General features: G+C 35.1%; 1 protein-coding gene across 1 annotated transcript in view; it reads right to left on the bottom strand.

Annotated features, from left to right (window-relative positions):
• Window positions 1-2727: 2727 nt before the first annotated feature.
• CFAP54 (cilia and flagella associated protein 54) overlaps window positions 2728-24813 on the bottom strand; it is a 117527-nt gene continuing 95441 nt past the window's right edge. Inside the window, 14 exon segments of the mRNA XM_059817033.1 lie at window positions 2728-2847; window positions 5375-5452; window positions 6808-6997; window positions 7836-7942; window positions 9321-9506; window positions 12591-12793; window positions 13796-13996; window positions 16134-16275; window positions 16805-16900; window positions 17670-17775; window positions 20279-20387; window positions 21586-21738; window positions 23158-23284; window positions 24557-24742. Of these exon segments, the coding sequence (XP_059673016.1) occupies window positions 2728-2847; window positions 5375-5452; window positions 6808-6997; window positions 7836-7942; window positions 9321-9506; window positions 12591-12793; window positions 13796-13996; window positions 16134-16275; window positions 16805-16900; window positions 17670-17775; window positions 20279-20387; window positions 21586-21738; window positions 23158-23284; window positions 24557-24742 (2004 nt within the window).

Genomic DNA, 24813 nt, shown 5'->3' with positions numbered 1-24813 from the left:
TTCATTTCAGAAACCTTTCAATTTGTCCCCACAGTGCTCTCGCTTGCTCTCCCCCCTTGCTCCATCCCAGAACTTATCAGATAGGGAAACTTTCCGTTCCTTTCACAGATGTGGAATGGAGAAATACTTCAGTTAAAATCTGAAAAGAATTGGTAAACATGCCAGTGGTTCAAAGCTGTCAAGGCGGTAAGTAGCCCTTTGGCGTTGTTGTACAGGGTAGATCACAGAGCAGACCTTCACATAGCAGGAGGGCCCTCCCTTACACTTTAGACTGTGAAACAAAAGAAGGTGCCTTTCCCCTCTTCCTTTTTAATTTTGGAGACAGTGACACAGACAAGTATTCTATAGAAACTTAATTGAGCATGGTGCCGACACAAATTTATTGTAGTCTCACATATTGAAAGCTTTAGTCTGCATTCAAGGGTAAGGAAAAACCCCACCCAAACTACTATAATACATAAAAGAAGCAGCAATTTACTTTGCAATTAGCTTTATGCTTTTTTTCTGTGCAATTACTGCAGACGTTCAGATATGAGCTTTCTTCCTTAGAAGCAGATTTTAACTAAACAGTTTAATTATATGCTAAAAGAAAAATGTTTTCTCCGATGTTTTCTCCTGAAGCCTGCATTGAATACTTAATCCTCTGTTCATGAGAGTAAAATCTGCTGCTATGGATACAGTGAGGTCAACTGTATCCATTTAAATGTTATTATTTTCCTGTGTTGTGTTAAAGGAGATAGTAGGACAATATTTTTGTTTCAACAAAGATATCTTAGAAAGTGTAATGTATTTTAAATTCATATGTAAAGCATTTTATTTAATATTTCTCTTTTAAGTATAGGAATTATAATAAGGTCCAGACTGGCAGCACTGAAGAAACACCTCATCTGTAATAGAACTTTACTTCCATTTTCACCTGATGCTATAGAGTGTTTTACAAATATTAATTAAGTTGCACAAAAGTCCTATGATAATCCTCAAGGTGACCCCAAAAAGAAAAAGAAAGGTTTTATACTTTTTACAAAGCACAAGGAAAGCCTGAATATCTTTTCCGGAAAAGCTGCAATTTTCTACTTGTTCCTTGAAAAAGAAAAATGAGTAATGTCAATTTTTATCTTTCCTGCTTTTTGAAGAACTGCAGAACAAAAAATTCTTTTAACTGAAAGAATAATGCTAAGGAAAATCTCCTCCAAATTGGCTGTTAGGCAGTTGAGTTACATAACCATTCTAACTCAGTTTTAAAATACCTTCCCTATCAATTACTCAGTTTTTACTTTCTTTTTATCATTGTATCATAATCCTTCTGATTTTCCTACTACCTACAGCTTTACAGAAAAGGCTAGACAAAATAAAAAATACTACAACTTTTAAAAAGCTACATATGACACAAATATATCCAGTATTCTTTCTTTCATAGGACTAAAGAAATATAGTAGAAAACCTAACCCCATTTCTTCCTGTTACTGATCACATTTAAGATACACATTATGCTGAATCTTTTACATCTCTCTCTTCTTCCGTAAAAGAAACTTCACTGGTAAACCAGGTAATATTTCTCTGAAAAGCACAAGCCAAGGTAAATCTGCAATTTTCAAACAGCTCAAAATATTTTATCATTTTATCACTGGTCTACAACACAGTGAGAGCCTGACTGAAGCAAAAGGGGCTGGTGTTTCAACCCAATTGTTTATTTTTCACATAAAATGAACCCAGGAATGGTAACTATTATTCCTGAATTTTCATGGCTACAGGGATGCATAGTGAGTGATAGGACAAGTCTCACAGGGCTCCTGCCCAAACATCCTGGGTTTTTTGCTGTTTGTTGCAAACAAATTATTGCAACTAGCGAAGAAGTGCCTGGCCTTGTGATGTGAGCAAAACCAAAGGGCCATGAACACTCAGTCCTGGATCTTACTGCACTCTCCTGTGTGGCCTTGTTCAACTAACTCACTTTTTTGTGTCAAAGTCCCCATCTCTAACACTGGACAAGCATATTTCCTCAGGTGGCTGTTGTTAGGACTCAGTAGGGTTTCTTCAGCGCTTTAAAATAATATTTACAACATTGACAACATAAAGAGCTTTTGTTAGCATTTTAGAGTGATGTCTAAAAATGTTCCATATAGTACCTTTTTATTTTTTAAACTGGCTTTTTTTTCAGACAAATGCTTTGAAATTATGGAGACATCTAAAGGACCATTTTTACCCTCAACAAGCTGTGATGTGTAATGCTAGTTTCCAAATTGAATGTAAAAGAACAAACTCAGTGGTGATTTTAGGCCAAAAAAAAATTCTCAACCTCAAAATAAAAGCAACTTTTGATAACTGCAAAAGCAATTAAAAAATTGCTCGTAAGAATAAAACTTCAGGGAAAATGCAGTATCTATTAGTAGATGCTAGAAGGCTACAAGCCCATTCAGCTTTTCTAAACAATAAGAAATTCTTGAAAAGCTAGAAAACCCCCAACAAACTCACTCAATTATAGATGATTTAATAAATCAAATTTTTAATCCTCTTGTTAAGAAACTACTTTTAATCCGTTTAATTCCTTAAAATTTATTTTAATTTTTAAAACTATTAATTTTAAAAAAAATTAGATATTATGAAAATTATAAAACACATTAGGAACCAAATCCTGGTGTGATTAATGAGGTTGTTTCATTAGCACCAGAACTTAAGTCTAAATCTACAGCACACAGCAACTGATTTAAGTTATTGCAAAAACAGAATTTAGGGAAACAGAGAAATGATCCAATTGAAAAGGTTTTCTTCAGTTATTATACATCCATTGGCAGGATCAAACATATTTTCCAAACTTGCTATTGATTGCAAATTAACTTCAAATGGGATCTGAAAAACAGGAGAAAAAAACCCAAATAAATAATTTTATTAAGCTTATAGGTACCAAAAAGTACACATATACAAATAAAATTAAATTAAAGCCAGATTTTTGACCTACAACCAATGAATAAGTTAGAAATACTCATTGCCTCAATATAAATTTGTGGTTAATGACATCTGTTGTAGGAAACTAGTAAAACAGGATTAAGGGGACGAAATGTCTGTGAACAGTCTTGCTCACAAAGTTTATCCTGATCATCTGTAGGTAAAATGCAGATATAAGACACAAGCAGCAAAAACGATTAGTAGTTTGGAAGGCTTTTCCCAAGACAAGAAGTGGAAAGAATTGAGCTAACTGTAAAAGGTGAAACAGAGGGCAATGATAAACTGGTTTGTATGTCCATTGGACTTGGAGAACTATTTATCTGATTTAGATATTAAGAAAAACTAACTAAAGGAAGAGAAGCTTGGAACAAGCTAGCTAGAGAGGTTAATTTTTAATGCAATTATTTTGTTGATAAATTTAAGATTGGAATTCGCAAACACTATGCTTTATTATTTCCCTCAAGAACATAGTTATTCATTAAATAGCTTTAAAAACAAGCTGGCTGATCAATTTTTATTCTTAAAACATGAACAGTCAAATAATTTTAAATGAATAATTCAGTAAAAACACACTTTTTCCACTTAGAAATATAGTTCAGTGCTGAATCAAAAACACCATAAGACACATGGACAGAAAAAAGAGAATCAAAGAAGAGAAGCTGGAAACATGGTAGGAGTTAAAGTGTAACAGCTCGGAGAATGAGAAAAAAAATACCACAAATTAGCACTGACTTTGTCCTATTAATTAACAAGAAGATCAGCAACAACAAAGTGTGTGGTGGGAAAAAATGATGTAAAACTATGTGTAAGCAACGTATCTGCTGCCTTCTCCTGCATGCTTAAAAATAAAGGGAATGTACTACCCTATGGTATACATCATCCCACCCTGAGCTTTCCAACTGTAGCCAAGAAGACTGGGTAATGCACACATACAACTTATTTGAAAGTTTGGAAATACTACTTAGAAATATGCTATAAAAAATAAAGTGCTGAATGCTCTGCAAGTTTTGTTGGCTTCGAGAAGAATGAAGATACTCAGCATCTTGAAGGATTAGGCTTCACTTGCTCAACCAAATCTTCCATATCTAATAGGATCTTAGTTTGAAGGCTATACCTGAAACTTTGTGATGAAAAGCCCATTGTTCTACCTTTTGAAACATTAGAGCTTGTTGTGTCATTTAGCCAGAATAAAACAGAGCAGTTAACATCATATTCTTACTGGAGGGACACCACTAAATGTGCTCCCTCACTTTCATCGTAGACCCAAAGAAAGAAGCAGGCAAAGTGAGGAGAGATTCTGAGAATGTAAAACAGGTCCAGGAGATCAATGTGATTCTAAGGAAGCTCGGCGGTACTTTTCCTTAGGTATCTGTCAAATCTCTATACCATGGAAGATATTTCAGTGGGCCTGTGAGAAGTATAGCTTTCCAGAATGAAAATCTACATATTTTAATGCATTGATAAAGCCAGATTGAGTGATATGAAGGTCTGGGAGTCATTTGGGAGAGACCTTCAGGATGGATAACAAGGGGTGGCAAGAATGGTGCGATATATATAAAAGGGAAGTATGTATTCCTAGATACCAGGCTGCAGGATGCACTGGACAGGACTACAGATTGTCTCTTCTGTAATAGGCCACTAGCTAAACTGTTCCCAGATAAAACTCTGGATTCTCTTCTGGTAGGAAGAGCAACGTGACTGGAAAGTAAGAGTACAGTGTATGCCTTATCCGTTATCATTCCATTGTGAACAATTACAGGCAAGGTATATGAGGATTAGTAGGGGGTTTGATATGTTACAGTGGATTCCAAAATCTTCCTTGGAGTTCCTGGAGCCCTGGCAGCTGTGGTCCTCTCCTGATCCCCCTAGGGTGGCTGAGAACACTGAACACTACTGCTGCCTGCTATGGGCCAGTTCCCATAGTCTCCTCTGGGATACTGACTACAACCGGGTAACAGGGTGAATACAACAGCATGGACAAAAAAATGGCATGTCACGGACAAGACACGGACATGTCATGGCCAAGACAGAGAAAGCTAAAGAAAATAGAAGGAAAGCCTGAATAACTGTAAAAACACAGGGATGGAAGGCAATTGCATTTAACAATTGCATAATGGAAATTCACTTAAGTCTGTGTAAACAATGACCAAAGAATGGTGGATAAACCAGATGAACCTATTGTGAGTGAGGTTCATTTTTAATAGGGTTTTTTATGTATAAAAAGGTGACTGTAATGAACAGTGAAGATACTCACAATTTGTAATCATGCATATTTGTATTTTATTTGTAAAATAAAACACAGACAGAAAGCCCAACAAATGTATGAAAAAAAAATGTGAAGATACTTAGTGGTATAATCCATGTTTCAGTTCAACCAAACAATTGTTTTATTTTAGAAAACATATTTTTACTATTAATAAGAATAGCATACCTCAGTTAATGGCAAGGACGGAGCTGGAACAACAGACAGCAGTGCTTTGACTTCAGATAAACACATTTTAGCCATTTCCTAATGGTATAAAAGAAGAAAAAACTAATGCTGTACTATCAGTGTCCTCTCATAAGCTAACAGATGGCTTGGCTTTACAAAATTTTTCAGAACAATCAAGTTTTGGGTTATTCTAGTTAAATTCACAGCAAAATAAACTTTAGCTGATGAATATAAATTCTCTGCAACACAAATCGTTGTGTTTGCTGTACAAACACAAGTGTCCAAACCTTGCAGTTTCTACTGAGGCAAAATGCCCCTGGCTCAGGTATTAAACCCAGTAAGCGAGTGTACTTTTGCTATGTGTTTACTGAAGACATTCTAAACAAACACTCTAACAAGATGATATTTATACATGTATAATGCATGGCATGTTAATCTTATTAGTATTCTAAAAATTGTTTTTCCAATTACTGACATATACTAATGAAAGTTTGAGCAAAACCCTTCAGGTAATCAGATACACCCACTAAAGGACAGCTCTGTCTACCGCCCTGAAAACACTGTGATTGGTGAAAACATTATTTGTTCTCCAAGCTGGTCAAAATACAGCCTCATAATAATGGCACAGTGCACAATTGTCACTGTTTCACAGCATCCATCAGACAAAATGACAGCCTCTACATCATTAATCATTTCATATAATAGATACAAAGAGAATCCTGTCACACGATAAATGTCTCCCACTTTGAAATAAATGTCTATTTTGCCTTGGCATTTATCAAGCAGCGGTTATGCTGTGGCAACATTCTATTCCAATGACATTATCTCAAACAGACCACATGGAAAATTCTGAAATCACCTCTTTTGTGTGTGTATGTGGGGGGCGTTATTTGGTTGCGGACCATATTCAGCCTTGCTAATAAAGAAAAGAGGAAGGTGGCATAGAGAAAATCAAAATAAATTAATAAATTCACTGCCAGTTTTAGTCCTCTCTCAATAATGTTATTAGAAGGTTCTTATTTCAGAAACCATCACTGCCCATTTTGCATTGAAGATGTGTAACTGATTTTTAAAAAGTACTTTGGGGTTGATCATCATGCTAATTTAACACTATGCCAAGCATTTTCAGGTGTAGATTACTATAAATTAGGCATCAATTTTCAAATCTATGTACCTGAAGATGTAGCCTTTATTTTCAAGTGGAAGGTTGAAGATACCTGATATTTTTGTAAAGTGACAAGCAATGTATAAGGAAAAGAAAAAGTTAAATATTAAATGAAAATTGAAAATATTTCAACATTTCTTGAAAGGGGTGAGGGATTTTTAATCTTTTATGTCTTCCTTCCAAGTCACCTGTCATTTATTTCCCCAAAACAGACATCTTAAATAAAAGACTGTCCGACATATTTAAGAGCAGAACTGTTTTCACTTACTTCTGTTGTTTCATCAAGATGCACTTTTGCAACACTCATTTTGGTTTTTTTTGAAGGAATTAATTTCAAAGTTTCACTTTGTTCAAGAAAACTTGTAGGTTCTGAAGCTGAAGACAAGCTTTTAGAACTTTGCATCAATATTTCAACTTGCAGCTTCAGATTAGATAATTTCTCCCGTAAAGAAATAATTCTGAAAGAAGACAAGATTTTTTGTTATTGCTGTTATAAAACAACAATATTTGTTGTTTAGATTATATTTAAACTGACCTAGTTTTTATTAGATATTGATTAGGTTCTACATTTTCTTTCATTTAAAGACTGATCTCTTAATTTTATAAAAAGAAGTTTTCCATTAAAGAAAGTGGAAATATGTAATGCGTTAGCTTTTTACGTTAAAAATGGTAAGAAGTAGTATTCTAAGTATGCCTCTCTAAGAAAGATATTCTCATCCAACCAGCACAAGGTAGGCTGACAAGCTGGGTGGCAGGGGCTGCAACTCTTCTTGGCCCATTATTCCTTCCCCTCCACCTGCGCAGCAGTTCCAAAAATTCTGGGGCTAAATGAATGACAAGGAAGAAGTAATGAAAAACACCATAGGATCTAAAATGAAGGGCTGAATCTGGGGCTACAGCTGAGAAGAATGGTTGCATGCTCAGAGTTGTAATATGGGATGGAGAAAGTAGCTGATCCAGTGAAAGAATGGTAATAACTGCTGGGACTGCTTCTTAGATTTGCTAGCGTTTTCTTACGTTGCTATGCCTGTGTAATATAATTAGCATGTGTTACTCGGTTCTTTAAGAATCAAAACTAAAATGCTAATGTACTGAAAAGGCATATGTTTGGAGGGGTTTAACACTGTGTACAACAACTTACAGTTTTTACAGTGAAAAATCTCTGAAAAGCGAAAATGAATGCTTTTAAAGACTTACAGCTCTTTGATATTTTGTACTTTATTTTCTCTCATCCTAAATGGTCGACTGATCTTTAATAAGGCATGAAATAACAGGATAAAGTCAGTGATTGTTTACCTAGCCAACGGAATCCACAAGTGGCCTGAAAACGTAGACATTGAACTGAAAATCTTGATGTTGCTAATCTTGACAGGCTTTGTATTATAAGCATAAAGCAGCAAAACCTATAAGAGATGGAATAGGTAAGCTGTAACGCAGTATAGTATAGTATAGTATAGTAGACCTGAGCTATTTCATTGATACTACATTATAATAACTATGAAATACAATGTACTGATGAAGACTTAGATAACTGACTTTCAAAAAGGGAGGAAGTGTGGCCTTATATGAATTTGTGCTATACTCAGTTTTTATAGGTGTTAGAGCAATTTAATTATGGATATAATTTATATGGGTTTGAAAATTAATTATACCCTATAGAGTTGCTGACAAAATCCCAGTCTTGTCCTGATCCTGGTCAATCAATCCCACTTATGCTCATGTCCAAAGTTCCAACTTCAGGTAGGCTGAACAGAGGGCTTTTACTGAATTTCTGAAGGCCCTATGTAATTAGTTACATTTGCTATATGGCCTTGTGCATGGCTGTCATCATACTAGTTTTAAATCCATGAAATGCACATAAATCACCAATCTAATAAAGCTGTATCAATATAAAAGCACAAGAAAATGCAATAGAATGTTCTCATCTTTCATTGAATTAAGTTGCAATTATTGTTGAAAATATGCTTCCTAGTGGTAGCTGAATATTTTGACTGTATGAAGAATGTCAAGAATATGGCATTCATATATTAGTTGTTTTCAAGAGTTGTCTCTGGATCTCTAATGATCTGTAAGGTCATGCTAAAGTAACCTGCAAAATTATATTGAAAAGTACATTATTTGCACAAACTTCACAGGGCTTCTATCAGCTTACTAATAGAGATGAAAAGGGTCTAGTAGAAATTTTGACACTGATCTGTTACGCCAAAAAGTTTGGAGATCATGGATTTCTATTGCAGTAGCAGAAATTTTACCTACGTGCTGTTCCCTTGTTCAAAAACAAAACAAATTCCATGTCCTAGTCTCTTGCTTTCCTGCAACCCTCCAATCTCTCTCATCTTTCATGTTTAGTCTGATTTCTTAGTGAAACGAGTTTTACAAAATCCCATTTTCCCTGTATATGAGTATCTTTGCTTTTCTGACAGCATCCCACCAAACGGTAATGTTTAAATGTATTGGTCAGCTCTAACCAAACTTAACAGAGTGGAGGTCTTAAAGACATCAAGGACCTGCAAGAGGCATGAATACAACATGGCCTGGAAGCTCTATATGCTCAACAAAGTCTCTTTGGCCTGCAACCAAAAAACTGTCAGGGTTTTCTGTTTGTCCTGCATAGCAGGTTTGTGGCAGAGTAAATACATAGCTCAGCTCGCTGCTGTCCAGCTTGCCAGTCAGCATATGGATAATTCAATTAAAAAGCTGATCAGTCATAACATAAATACTAATTGTAAATGAGACTTAATTTGTTCCAATACCTAAGGAACTGCTTTGGTGTAGTTATACCTTAGTTTCTGTATAGTTTGATGGCTTTGCCAGAGAAGGAATGTACCACTGAATGTTAATTTCCTTATTTGAAGCATTTGCTGCCCTACTCTCCATCTGACTGACTGCTTCTGCGATGACAGAAACTGGAGAAGCTATTCTCACGTGTGACATCTTTGATGTAATTCCAGTTATTTCAAGAGATATCTGAAACACAAAAGAAAAATTTAAATTGTATTTTTCTAGTGTAACGTGCAAAATCTGTTATTACCTAGTGTCTACTAGAATCGGTATGACTTTCACTCCTACACAAATATATGCTTATTTAGATAAATGGGTAATTTTAAAAGATGTCCATTTTACCAAGTTAAGGCTTTTCAAAGTTCACGATGAGACATTTCTGAAGGTAACGCAAAGGACCTCTGGGCTGGCTTAGAGACACCTACAGTCACAATGATTGTTACATTTGACTTATCTTCCTTACGGCATTACGGTTTTTGCTAAAAGATGTTATTTGACATGCTGACCATACAAAATTTAGTGCTGAAAAAGGAATTTTTCTGCCCTGCATATTGATAATTAAAATAGTAATCTGAATGCTAAATTAATGCTTTATTTATGTTTACCTATTTGTTTTCTTGTTAGCTGTGCAACTAACAAAGGGTGATGCCTACTGAAAATTCAGTCACTTAATTTGTGAGGATTTGTCATATGTCATATTTACTAAAATATATATGGAACATTAGCAGGCTATTCATCAAATAGTTACTGTTTGGCCGTCATTTACCAGGGAGGCAATGGAGGAATACTGTCAACCAACATTCATTCATGAATAAAAGCCTTTTTTAAAATTGTAAAATATTTTATGTAAAGGCTGAACAACGCCATACCATTTCTACTTTTTAAAGTGTTATGCAGATCTGCAAAGACAGAGGAGGCCAAACAGTGACATTTTGGAGGAATGCTGAAGCTATATGAAAAGTTGTTAGTGTCTCCATCGATTCCAAATGCGGACACTGAAAACAGTTGCGTGGAGAGTTAGTTATTTTTTAATTTTGAATGTTCATTGCGGAAAAAACCTGGAGAATTTTACCCACTCTGTTTTCAGAAAATACAGCTCATGACTGATACAGGGCAGTAAATCCAGGTGAGCAGAAGATGGATTTTTCACAGTGACATAATCTTAATTCATAAAGCCAGTTCCCATCCCACATCAAAATACAGTAGAAGTGAAGGTAAAGATGAAGTCATGCATACTGAAGTCATGCATTTGAGCATATGGCTATGACTTCAGTATGGCATGGGATGATTAACTGGGGATGGTCCATGCCACATAGACTGTAAACACTGAGGCAGTGATAACAGTGGCCATAACCCATGGTGTGCCATGAGGTGTGCATGGATCAGCCACCTACTACAAGGATCTTCTACATTCGGCTCTTAGACTTTAGTTTTGGCAATGAATCAACCACTCTCCTGCTCGCATGGAGAGTGAACAAAATTATGAGAAAACACATATATGGAGGTGGGAACAACCTAATTTATGCCATGCCCCTGAACTAGAGCTCTTAAAAGTCCATTTTACAACATATATTTCTTCCTAAAATGTGTGGTATGTTTTCTTTTTCACTGAACTGCATCTTTTGTTATTTACATCATATTGAATCTTTTTGAGGAAGGATATTACAACTGCTCTTGTCAAACTGGAGGGCTGCTGAATTACATACATAAATACTTATCTATTCAACTTTCTTGAAAGCTTGAAAACAACGAACTTTCTTAGTTAAGTGTTTCCAATCCTACATACTGTCATGGAGTGGAATAAAATACAAACATGCAAAATGTAATAGGGCACACAATTTTAATTATAGTCTTCTTAATGTAATTTGGATGCATTGTTCAGCAGAGATGAAAAAAAATTCAAGAGTCAAAAATAGAATTACAAAGACACATTTAAGCAGAACAACCTTGTACATAAAAGTCATTCCTTCAAAAATTATATCTATTTGTACTGTTAAAAATCCCAGTATCAAATTACAGTAACATTTTTCAAAATAACTTATACACCTTTCTGAATAATTAAAGCTTCTAAAAATGTTGTGCTAAAAATCAATGAAGCTTAGAATTAAAAAAAGTAAGAGCTTTATGCTTGTTAGCTGTCTACAACAGTGAAGCTAACACATGATTATGCAGCTTGCACCTGTCATGAATATGACAGTGAGCTCTGAAGCTTATTATTCTAGAACAGTGTAATACTAATTATGTCAAAAGAAGAGCAGACAGAGTAAAATAATTTTTGATGTATGATGGCTGTTATAAATGTCACATATATATTTACAATTTATTCAGTGGCACAGTCAGCTCTTTGTTGGGAAATGAGTAATGATATGCTGTCCAACACTGCAGAAAGTTCACCAGCTCTAGAAGAGCTACTTTCACAAAAGTATTTTAATTCATTTTTATAAGATAACAAGTTCTCAGTCCTCAAGGCTCCCCTGTCTCCATCTAATACTGACCATAATAGGTTAAAAATAAACCATAAAGAGTAACCTGTCATTTTAATTTTTTAGTATTAGGATAATTATTAATATGAGAAGTGGGATGGAGAATCTTTGAAGACAATTATTTTTACATTGAATCTTCAAAGACTTTTACCACTCAATATTCAATACGTATGCCATGGTCAGCATAGACTCCAGAATTCCAATTCAAGATTTCTCTGAGTAATGTAGTCTGAGCTGCCTACATTTGAAAGCTCAAATAGGCAAGCCAGAGATGGATTTTCTAGCCACCCGATAATCAGTGAAAAAAATTGGCACACAAGGCCATCAACAAATTTAGAGAAAATATATTTTTTGAAAATCATGTTTTTATTATAGACCAAATTAACAATATAGAGGCTTGTACATACAAATTACAAAGCAAACATCAGGACATTTTTTGTATGAAACACGGAGCTCTACAAGATTAAAAGCCTCAGTCCTACCAAATAACAGAGCCAACTTAATTAACTAACAATGAAATCTTCTTAAATATCATTCTGCTTAATTTTCTAGGGTCTAAATACACTAGGCATGGGATTTTTGCAGGAATAAATAGCACAAGGTATTTGCATTTGTTAACTATGTCCTTCACTGCTTGCACAGTATTTTGGTTTTGCACTGATCCTCTGCATAACAAATTCCATTCTCCTATAGTGCTCTCAGAAATATCACCATTGGAACTAGCAAGAATCTGAGTGCAATGCAAGTATAATACATCTTTTTGAAACATCAGTAAGAAAATAAGTACCTTTGAAGAACCAGCTGGCCTACAAAGTGGCAATTCATGTAGCTCTTCTGGGAAATTCTCAAGACAACACATTGAATATTCAAACAAATGTTTTTTAAGAAAGGAATGCATTTCTGCTATGCGTAGAACAATGCCTGTGTCAAATACAGAACTGAAGTGTCCATCTCTTGCAGAAAATGATCCAGGTCCTGCGTTAGGGGCAGCTTTGAAAAGACATTTTTATTACGTCACCTTTACCATTAAAAAGTCAATTTTCTACAGTTACTCAGTATTCATAAATTTTGAAAATCTAGTAAAATATGTAAATTTATTCAATAGCAAATAAATGCATTTCCAACAATTACACTGATTGTCCTTAAATATTACTAGATTATGCTATTTGTATTGGAATTTTTGGCTGATCAGCTGAGTCGCTCCCTAGGATCCATCATTGGTAATTACAGCTGAGATATACATGCACATTTTGACACCTACTTACAGATACCTTACTGTCCTTATACTTCTGTGGTGAGGTAGAATACTTTGTTTTCATTCGGTGCTGCAAGGAAAAAACCCAACCCTCTCTGAAATTATGATTTTCAGAGTTGCTAGGTTTCTCTCTAGGCAGCACTTATATGTACAATCTAGTTCTATGCTAAACTATCAGGTTGTCACTTGTACATCCAGCAGCTGGCCATCAGATGTAGATGCATAGTATTAGGGCCCTGAAATTAATGGATTCTTACTCTGTTTGAAAGGCATCATCCATCTTTTCTTTACAGTGATATAAACCAAGTATGTACATAACATCTGGGGTTTTAGTCAAAACACAGTCAATAATGCTCAGACTTCCCATTTACTACACTGAATTCTCACAAGCAGGCTCCCAAACTGAACAGATTTCTTTCTGATGTGACTTAAGGCTGATGCATGTAGAACTAAAAATAAATATAGTTTATGAATTCTTAAAAAATACTTCAGACATAGTAATAGCAATTAAGTTTTGAGGGATGCTTTTCCTGGTATCATGAAGGCTTATGAAAAAAGGTAGTAATAGCTTCACTTACAACATTTGTAAACTGACATAAATCTTGATTTCAGTGAAGAATTTAAAGGAACTCAAAATGAGACTACCTCAGATGATGGCCTTAGAATCCGACACTGTTGGCCCCCAAGAACAATATCTCACCTATGGCAGTTTTCTAGAAGGAAGAAAAAATTCATACCAAATAGAAGGTTTGTGTTATTAAGTCTTTTTAAATAACTGTGGTAGCGAATTATGTGAACCCATGTTATTATCTCATGCTTCTGGCTGGCCTTGGTGGCAAGACTTTCTTTTCCTTCACTTTGGCTCTGCTTGTCTTGTATGATTTGTTTGTTTTCAGCAGAAGATGCTGTGGGACATTCAGAGACAACATTGTATCCATCTGCAAATCCAAGAACGATTCAACAATACACATTAAGTGAATGGTTGCAATTCAAAAGCCATTTCTGCATTGTGTTGGAATTGACTAATCTGTAACTAAAAATGTAACTTGGGAACCTGGTCATGTTTTTCATAAAAGGAAAATTCTTGCTATTCTGCTTTAATACTAGTTGAACTAGTAAAGAAAATATTTCTCAGATCATGGCCAGGAATCTGACTGGTCCTTACAAGAAGCTAAAAGGGGTAGAGAGCAAGGTGCTCTCTCCTTCTCTGAATTTAAATATAAAACTATTATTTCTATACATTGTTAATAGCAGATATTTACTACATGGAAACAATACTAGGAATCATCAGTCATAACAACAGCAGTTGAACTTCCTAATTAGATTGACCTGAACTTAGAAGAGTTAGGTACTCTGAAATGTTTATTATTAGCTTCAATCCAGTCCCTTTTAGATATTAAGCATGTTATCAATAAAATGTGTTCCTGACTATGGACTAAAAAAATCTTTTCTTTTTTTTGATGCTGCCTAGAAGTTATAGTTCTGCTAAAAGAGGGAAAAAAATATCATTACAGTTATCACTATATCACTAATTATATGCAATATTTTTTTTCACTGTATTAGTACATGCCTGTCTCAAAAGCTTACACAATTCTTCTGGTCTGTTTCTCATTCCAAATTGAACAAACATTATGTTACAGTAATTCCTAATAGTAAACTTCCAGAAAATAATTATATGTGCTTCTAAGAAATCTGAATGCCTCCATTATTCCTGATATTTAACTGTCAATTGTAAAAACAGAATTTAGTTAAAATGGCCACATTGTTTATAGATGAAACTTAAACAATGTGTTTCACTAATGGTATTACGGAAAATATTTACCATGCTGTGCTGATCATTTCCATTTCAATTTACCTTTATATATTTTGGCCTACTATTGCTTTTCTACATTTTCTATTCTTCTTTGTATTGCCTAATAGAACTATCAGGAGAAACACCTGCTGCATTTGCTAAAAGAAAAAATGATCTGTAATTATAAGCAAATGGAGCTAGTACAAAACAATCAGATTGATGGAAGGTCTTAGCATACAACACTTGTTTTCATAAACCAATCAAAACACATATGTTTGAACACTGTACAGTAAGCAGACATTGCTCAGCTTTGCCAGCAACTATCAGGCAGAGCAATTCAATCTTTGTCAGTCACTTGGGATGATTGAAATTAAGGCACTGAAGCAAAATTTTATCACTAAATTAATGTTTCCCAGTTTAAAAATAAATATAGATATTTTGCCTTAGTGTTTATTTAACATCTGGCAACCATTATCCCACAATTCCTAGTTTCACCGATTTTTTTCAAATCAAAAACTTCCATTTCATCAATTCTGTTAGTTGTAAAATAAATGCAGAGGTTGAAAATTAATCAGGCAATGGCAAAGTTCTACCAAGCTAGTGGAAGCATCTTTAAATGATAATCCATTGGACTGGAAAGACAGTGAAAATTGTTACTATACTGACTTTGACTTTTAGAATACAGTACCCAGGCAGATAATTTGCAAGAGTTTGGGTTTGTTGGTTTTGGTGGGTTGGTTGTTTGGGGCTGGGTTTTTGGTTTGGTTTTTTTTTGGGGGCGGGGGGGAGGCAGGGAGAGACAAGCTATTCAACACCAACATGTCTTTGCAAAATCAAAAGAAAAACTGAAAATCTCCAAGGAAAAGCTAATATACCTAAGGAAAAAATCTGTTCTAAATCAATGTTTGAAAAATAAAGCAGTGATGACCGATAGGGGGGCCAAGACCTGCCCTAGAAGTCTGGGGAAGTCCTGTGACAAAGCTCCATCCATTTTTCTAAAAGTATGGCAGTATGTGCACTCTGTCTTTCTGTGCCACAGTATGCAAACAATGCAATTTTTCTTAACCTATTGAACACATGCACAGGCTGATATTTAAAGACCCATTAGGTCTACTCAATATTTTGTCCTGCAATGCAGGACAAGGATTTTGCTTTTACTTTCCAAATTTGTCTTACAATTTTTCATAAATGAAAATTAGATATTAAATGTATTAGTAGATTACATGGCATATATAGTTTATTAGTTATTTAATGTTCTAATATTACTAAGTATAAAGGAATACCAGATAAGAAATCTCTGTATGAAGCAAGAAGATCCATGGAAGCAAATTCTGGGATTTTCTGTTGCACTGCATCCTTCATGCTGTGTTCTTTAACAGTATTCATTCCAATTAATAGCTGAGAAGCAAGCAGAGCTTCACTGACCTAAAAATAATATTTATTTTATTCAGAACCAGTTCACTACAATATTTATATAGATTTTTAAAACTGAGAGTAGCAAGATGATGACAAAAAATTAATTACTCAACATACTATGTATTTAAAAGTCAGGAAAATATTCTATTTCTCTCTGACGTATGGTACATACTATACTTAAATAAATCATTACTGCTGACAGCCTAATTACTACACAAGTGATTTCAAATCAGGTATCTTCACCTGGATGCCACTGATGTCTACCCACATATCAAATATATATGTACACATATCAGGCAGTGTGCTGTTTTATTTGCACTGAATCAAAGTTGATGTAAACAGAGTCATATCTGTCCAAGAGAGATTATATGCATTACTCAGACAGTGTCCATTTTAATTTCCTCAAATAAGACCCATGCCAGAAATTTCAGGAAACCCTAATTCTTGTCTTGTTGGCATTGTCTTTTTTGCTTGTGTAAGTAGCAGAAGGTGAAATTAAAAATACAAAAAAATTACCGCTTCAGAATATTGCACTAACCTGTGTAGCTGCTCTTACTGCAATCCAGGCTTGTACTTTGTAGCATTCTGATTGCAGAACCTCCTCAGGACAAGAAGAGGGTTCTCCAGAAGAGGTCTAAAATTATGCACCAGTTCATAATTAGGATTCTAAATGTATTATGGTAAAATACATTTTAAAGATAGAAAAAAGTCCTCCTACTTACAGAATTATTGTTTTATTTGCAAGTTGTAAAAATCAGCATTGATTGTAAATCCATGGATTAATTGCTAAAATTGAAAAAAATTATCCAGAGCATACTAATTAGCTGCTCCTGTAAAAATTTTCTCAGAGCAGCTCATACTATGGTCACTACTATATACAGTTTTGCTATAATTTTCCATTTTCTGGAATCTTAATTACCTCTTTTCTCTTACGTTGCACATTACGCTTTGAATCTATGGTTTATAGCCACTTTAACGTGCTTAAAGCCTTTTATATTTCTCATGCTATCACTCATATTTGTACTGAAAAATTGAAATCTTTAAAGTATAAATATTATCACTTAAAGACCAGGTTTGAATGCTATGTTTTCTTTGCAAGGTAAAAATTAATTAGTACATAATCAGAAATGAAAACACTGTTGGTTGTGTTTCTTCCTATTTCTTACAGAAAAATATTTCAAATGTTATCATTCAATGCAATAAACATGAGAAATAACATCAAACAAGATAAAATTCTACTGCTGTACTATGTGATTTCTTTGTGTGATTTTGCTAGTAGGATTTTCAGTATCAGTATGATTTATAAGTCACTGTAAGTAGTAGTCTGGCAAGGTGCACAATGTTCTAACAGAAATATATTTTCTGCTTTGAAGAGGCCACCACCCAAAAGATAGAAAACATACGTTTGATTTGGAAGGCACCATCTTATCTGTCTGTAACACATCCTCATTATTTGTAGCAAAATGCAAATATAATAGTGCTATTTCAAGGTATGATCTTCTTATTAACCTGTAAGAAACAACACACAGATCAATCAATGTTACTATCAAAGTAAGCATTACAATGATACAATCTATCTCCTGCATAAGAGTAGCCAGACTGCCTCACCAAATAAATCATTCATCCACTTAAAGTGAATCTTCTTTCAGAAAGCCATGTGATCCTGTTTTAAAGCCTTAGTGAGTCTAACACATCATTATGGTATGCTTAACAAATAACACATTGATTTAAGAGTATGTCAAATATAATTTGCATCATGTGCAACAAATCTTCCATAAATAAATTGCAAATGTTTAGTAAGAAAACTGTAATTCTGCAAGGGAAGTGGTCTTTCTGTACCGAATCTGCAGAGGTTCCTCTTCCTTCCTCAAGTTAAGGCTTATATCCATTGTCCTGGTTTCCCTGAAACATGGGTGGCTTAATTTGGATATGGGTCTTCAGTCAAGCTCTTCCAAGAATCAGCAAAAATACCCACAGTGACCAAAACAGTCTTATTTCTTCATTGGGCTCAGCTGAGGAACCTTCTCAGTTCTGGGTTCTGTACCAGAATACTCTACATCTTCAGACAGACTGTGCTTACCAATTCCTGTTCTCCTCCTATTCTTCCTTCTCATTTCAGTTATTTTTACAGTAGTATTATAAACCAGGCCAAAATCATAGAATCATAGAATGGTTTGGGTAGGAAGGGACCTTTAAAGGTCATCTAGTGCAACCCCCCCTGCAATGAGCAGGGACATCTTCAACTAGATCAGGTTGCTCAGAGCCCCGTCCAACCTGACCTTGAATGTTTCCAGGTACGGGGCATCTACAAACTCTCTAGGCAACCTGTTCAGGTGTTTCACCACCCTCATTGTAAAAAATTTCTTCCTTAGATCTAGTCTGAATCAACCTTCTTTTGGTTTAAAATCATTACCCCTTGACCTATTAAAAAGTCTGTCCCCACCTTTCTTATAGTCCCCCTTTAAGTATTGAAAGGCTGCAATAAGGTCTCCCCGGAGCCTTCTTTTCTCCAGGCTGAGCAAGCCCAACTCGCTCAGACTTTCCTCAGAGGAGGGGTGTTCCATCTCTCTGATCATTTTCGTGTCCCTCTTCTGGACCCGCACCAACGGGTCCATGTCTTTCCTGTACTGAGGACTCCAGAGCTGGATGCAGTACTCCAGGTGGGGTCTTACCAGAGCAGAGTAGAGGGGCAGAATTACTTCCTTCTACCTGCTGAAAATCATTGTATCTGGAGAACTTCTCCAACATTTCTATTACCTGTAAGTTTGTAACAGTCATCTTATGCAGGTTCCTCCTGGCTCTGTAGATCTCTCCAGATCTCCCCTATGAATTAGCTTTCCTAAGCATAGCAACAAACTCCTGCTTATGTAATTACTATTCTGGACAGAGACATATTGCACAGAGTTGGCTGTTTGTATAGTACAATAAATTCCAGCTTTGGTATGATTTGTGTAAAGCAAAATACAAAAGTCGAAGAGTTCAAGATAGTGCAAACTAAGTGGGAAGATGGCAAGTTCTACACTTAGTTGATGACAATTTAGTTAACTTTCTATTCTTGCTAACAGAAAAGGATTTGAGACATCAAGAAACAACTTTAATTAAACAATCCCACAGATATCAGAGGACTTGTATAAAGGTGATCGGGATGTTTAGTTCTCTAAAATAAGAAAGCCAAGGTCTGTCGATGTTGCTGTACATTCTTTTGGAAAGACGATACAAATTAAATAAGAGTGTAGCAAATTAAACTTGCAAAACATTACCACAGTCCATTTCTATACTATCTTCCATCATGCTGACTGCTTGTAGAGGTTTATTGCTATGCTACTGGTTCTGTGTTCGGAGTTCTGGTTCATTAACTTCAGGAACAGAATACCCAAACAATCAAGGTAAATTGCTGCCTTTACATTGTCTGTAACCAGACATGGCACATTATTCATTAAGACTGGTCAAGAAACTAAAAAAAACCCTGAAGTCCAATGTATCAGAGCTGCCTGACAGAATTTATTGGCTGTCTTGGCTCAGTTCTTCAGGCATCTTCTATGCTGATAACTAATTCCAAAGTCACTGTCCTGATATCTGTTACAAACACATTTCTTCTGCTCCTTCTGCCTCTGTTCTCCTGCCTGTTTCTGGCTGCTAACCTTTTCAAGCTGGATTTCTATTATCTGGAAGGGGGCAGACCACAGATCATCTTCTGAAATATGAATGAACCCCGTGTTTAATTGATAGCTCTATTCTTGGTGTTGACAGAAGGGGTACAGATTTGGAAATAAAACAGAAAGCTGTTAACTTTGTATACTCTAAAATATACTTTTAAATGTTCTCAGCATTTGTTTTAAATAAGAGAATAAATATACAGTAGCACTTTTACACTGCAATAGAAAAAAAACCTCTCTAAAACATAAAAGATGCCTCATTATAGAAGTCCCACACCAAATCTCAGAAAACTGTCAAAAAGCTATATTCGTATGTGATTAAAATTATTTTGAAAGTTATATAGCTAGTTTCTTACTCAAATTTTTGATCATGTTGCTGGCTGAGTTTTATAGCTTCCAACAGGGTTTGAACAGCTTGAGATGACTTGTTATTGCTTGCTTCAGTTATCTGGCGTTCTACCTTACCTAAGAAAGAAATACAGAAAGCAGATTTGCAAGATTTTTATTTTTTTTTCCTGCAAGACTCAACCTGTTTTTCCCTCCAGGAATGTTGAACAACATACTGCATTATCTAGTCTCTTCCTGATAAGCAAAATCTTTTCCAGTTTGTTTAAAATACAGTACACAATGCTTGTATATCAAATGACCTCATAGAGTAGCTAAAATAATCAAACTTTGGAATCATAATGACTCCTAATATGTAGTGATCCTAACTAGAAGACCATTGTACGTGAAGGAGTTAATGCACAGGCCTGTATGCTGCACATACAGTGTGGCCTTCAGGCCTGTGTTGTGCTGTGCACATCTGTTAGCCACAGGATAAATGTAGCCAGCTAGCTGTAACAGGAGAGCCTGTTGACAGCATATTCTCAGTACCAGTGATTACACCACCTGGCCTTTGTGTAAAAGTGCAGCAAGAAGTTCTTATGTGAATATGCTTTTTGTTTGACAGTGGAAATGATTAATAGAATTGTTTTCTTTTAGGAAAATCCTCTAACAGCTCAAAAGACCAAAATGAGGCAACCTTTCCACAGACAGAATCTGCATGTTGTGCTGCACCCTGACTGGAAGCCCATTCAATACTGCACAATGTGGGGTTCTCAGCATCTGAAGGGACATAAGATTATTTACACTATCTTCTTTTTATTTTTCTTTATGGTGTTAACTCCAATAAATGGCATTTTAAGAGATACTTTACAGAGTCTGAGTGCCTTTCTGGCTGGGATCCTAACAAACCAACACCTCCTGGTGTAAAACATAATGCCACTAAAATCCAAATGCATGCAAACACTGTGAAATTCATTAGTTTTGTTAAATCGTTTAGAAATACTTTATGAGTCTCTCATCTTTAGTTCAGACTGATGCAAAGAAGCTAATTAGCTTTCTACAGTGTCCTTATCCCACTGGCTATACCCTTTGATCCCTGATAGCATAGACGTGGGAGAAGTTCTACTGCAGTTTTGAAATTACTTGTTGTGTAATGCATCCTGAACTATACTGTATCCTGCGATACTAAACACAGGAGAGAGTTCTGCAGCTAGACAGGGTGAGAAATATCCAAATCTGTTCTATTTTTACAGTAAAGTGCCTCCATTTTAAGAGAAGCCACATGCATAACATTGCCTAGAAGGCAATCATGATATACAAACAGGGTTTTACTTACCTATCTGAAAAAGAAGTTCAGCTTCCATATCTAATTTTTTTGTTGCAGATGCTCTGCAAAGCTTCAATGCTGATTCTAAATGTTTGAGAGCGTGTAGCCATTGCAGTGGATTTCTTTCAGGTGTACAAGCTACTTTTTCAGCTAATGTGTGTCCTAAGGGGAGAAAAAAAAAAAAGACAGTTCTTAGTAAATTAATTAATAGAAAACCAATTTATGCAAAAAGAAGCAACTTCCTTAGAACATTTGCTGTTAACAATCCAATTCTCAAAAATCTGAGTGATTAATGGATATAAATACAGAACTATAATGTTGTTTCACTACTTTATGATGCCACTGAGGTTTACCTAGGCCATCCAAAAGAAGCTCAAGCTACACAAATCAACCCTTTCACAAACTATCTGTAAAGATTAGCAGTAAGCCACTTCATAACTTTATTTCACCTGGCAGTTTTAGGCAAAACCTAAACCTCTCTGAGCATTTCCAAATTCCCAAATTCCTTTTTTTACTAACCAGGTCTAAAGTCTTCTTTGATGTATTGCATACCTCTTATACTGTACTCCCCAATATTCGTCTGTATTCATAGGCTCTTCCTAAAAATGTGAATTCAGAAACAGGACCTGGTCAAACATGGCCATTACTATGAGTGAGTCTGGCCATGCCTGCACTGACAAGCAATAAAGCTCATTAAGAATGGATCTCTAGAGCAAACCAGCTGGTGTTGAAGACCGGACAGCCACAGCAGATGCATTTCAGAGTGTTTACTTTGGAATACCTCTATTCTAGTCCTAAGGGCTGAATCCAGTAGTGGTTGGGGTGCACCAATGTGCTCCTGGAGCATATCTTCTTGAAAAAGAATCCAGAACACACTGGGGCTGCTCCACAATGCGAACCAAAGTGTAGTAGGTGATTTCTAGATTTTTCTAGTCCATTATAAGTCAGATATACACCAAATTAAGTTTAGCAGAGGGAACATGGAGTCAATAGCCCTTTCCCCATACTTGCTATACAGCAACAAATCTCAGGCAGATCTTAAAGGTCATCTTCTGTTACTATTCAGCATATTTCCAGGTTTCTATATAAAGAAAAGTTATCATGAAAAGTTTTTAAATTAAAGGGTGACAACAATAACAGACACTATTTATTTTATTGGGATAGAATTATCCCTATTATCCCATATGATGTGATAGCATTACTTAGTTCCCATATAACTGCTTCCAAAGAGATGGAACATATACAGGAAGTTTTCACAGAATGAATGCTTTATACAGAAGTTGGAAAAGTATTGTTATCTTCCACTTAAAAAAAATGAAGTTCCCATTAGTTTCATCAAGCTATAACATTAATATTAAAGCCTTTGTTGATTATAGTTCCTGTAAGAATTGTACCTTGCTTATACACATTGCATGGAGCCAAACAGGCATCTATTGTTGGTTTTCAAAATGTTTTATTTGTATAATGAAAACAATTTATTTACTACCTTCACTTCTGATGCATCAGTTTATCTGCTGTTGGATAAAATATGAATGAAAATTAATGAAAAATAAAAATAATAATGACATGCATTTTTCTTACCGATTCTCATTTTGACTTGGGCTAGCAAGTTGATATGTGGCAAGTAGATATTTTTTGTAGGTAGGACCAGGCAATTCAATGTACTGTCTTCTATTTGCTGTTCAATGGGTTCTCCACAAACAAAAATCTATGAAAAGAGCATGCTTTGTAAAATCAAGTTGCAGACAGCAAATTAAATAGCAGTTTGAAAAAGTAAGTTAGGTATTGCAAAACCCTGGAACTCAAATGTGTCTTGTAAAAGAGCACTAGAAAAGGGCTTGATACTACTGAACTCCTTTACTTCAGTTTGTACTTGTCTTCTTTGCAGAGGAGTTTGGTAGAAAATGAAAAATTTCAATGAACTCTTGATTAAATCTATTAATGTTAGGCTTTGGTTTCTAAAAGCAAACTCCCTCAAATCAGTCTTTAAGAAATAGATCTCCCAAGTAACCTGAGCCCTATAAAGAAACTGTCATTTCTACAAAGAAATCTGACATCCAACAAAGACCAGAAAAGAGAAAGAAAATAACATGTATGGACCAGTCAAACTTTTCATTCATGGAAATGAGGTGATGGGACATGCTGTAAAGTATTAAGTCTTTTGAAGGCTAGCAAGTCTCACAAGTGGAAGTCTGAGTCTGAAGTAATTAATATGATTCATATGACAAATATTTCAATGGATTAAACTTCTGTATTAGGAAATATGAGGAAAGAATTTGATCCAAAACCTTCTCTTTATAAACTGTATCAAGAACGGGTAGAGAATGCAGAAGTGCATATCTATTTTTGGATCACCAAATAGGTAAATGGTTTATTACTACACATTCCTCTCACAGATTTCATGTCTTTAGATTTTTTTTTTTAATTGCATATTTAAATTTTTACTTGGAAATTATTTCTTCATACAACAATCATATAACAATCTGTCAATCTAAAACATCATAAACAATATGCTACTTTATATAGATTTCCTAATTCAAATCATTCTAAGATACAAAGCTAAATTCTTAAACTTGGATGCTCAAGAGTTAGGAATTTTATAAGATGTACATCCTCCCTGAGGTGCTGAGTATGAACATATCCCTCATTTCAAATGGGAAAAGTGAGTGTTCTGCATCTCTTTAAAAGTCAAACTACCTATTTCCATTTTCACATATGGATGTTCATTTTACAAGCATTCAATATTTTTAAATTGTATGAAAAATACCAGGCCATATAGATAAGTACGCATGATAAGTATGCATAAATAAGTTTTGTAAGATGAATTACTTCTTTACACTATGTAATCTAGGGAAAATTGAAGTGATCGGTTGATAGAAATAGCCCTTTTAAATAAATTGTTAAAATAGCTTCTGGCATAGATAATTAAGAATGTTGGAAGGATTTGCAAATGCTGTGTAAATCACCAACATATACTCACTGCTTCAATGGTAAGCTCATGTGCCAAAATTAGTAAGTTTAATGGTTCCACTGTAGAAAAGCAATGTTCTTTATCCTCTACTGTTTGCAGTGTTAGTATGTCTGCCAGCAGAAGCATACTTTTCACAAGAGTCAAAGAAGCTGGAGGGGAAACAAATGTATCCTCTTGGAGTAAACTGATGATATTCTGTTTGGACATAGACAACATAAACCAAAGTAGTTACTACTTTTGCTGTCTACTTATGAGGACAAATCACT

This window comes from Gavia stellata, chromosome 4 (genome assembly GCF_030936135.1).
Source record: "Gavia stellata isolate bGavSte3 chromosome 4, bGavSte3.hap2, whole genome shotgun sequence".
NCBI classification, from domain to species: domain Eukaryota; kingdom Metazoa; phylum Chordata; class Aves; order Gaviiformes; family Gaviidae; genus Gavia; species Gavia stellata.
The sequence above is the reverse complement of the archived record's forward strand: the minus strand, read 5'-3'. Positions and strand labels throughout refer to the sequence as shown.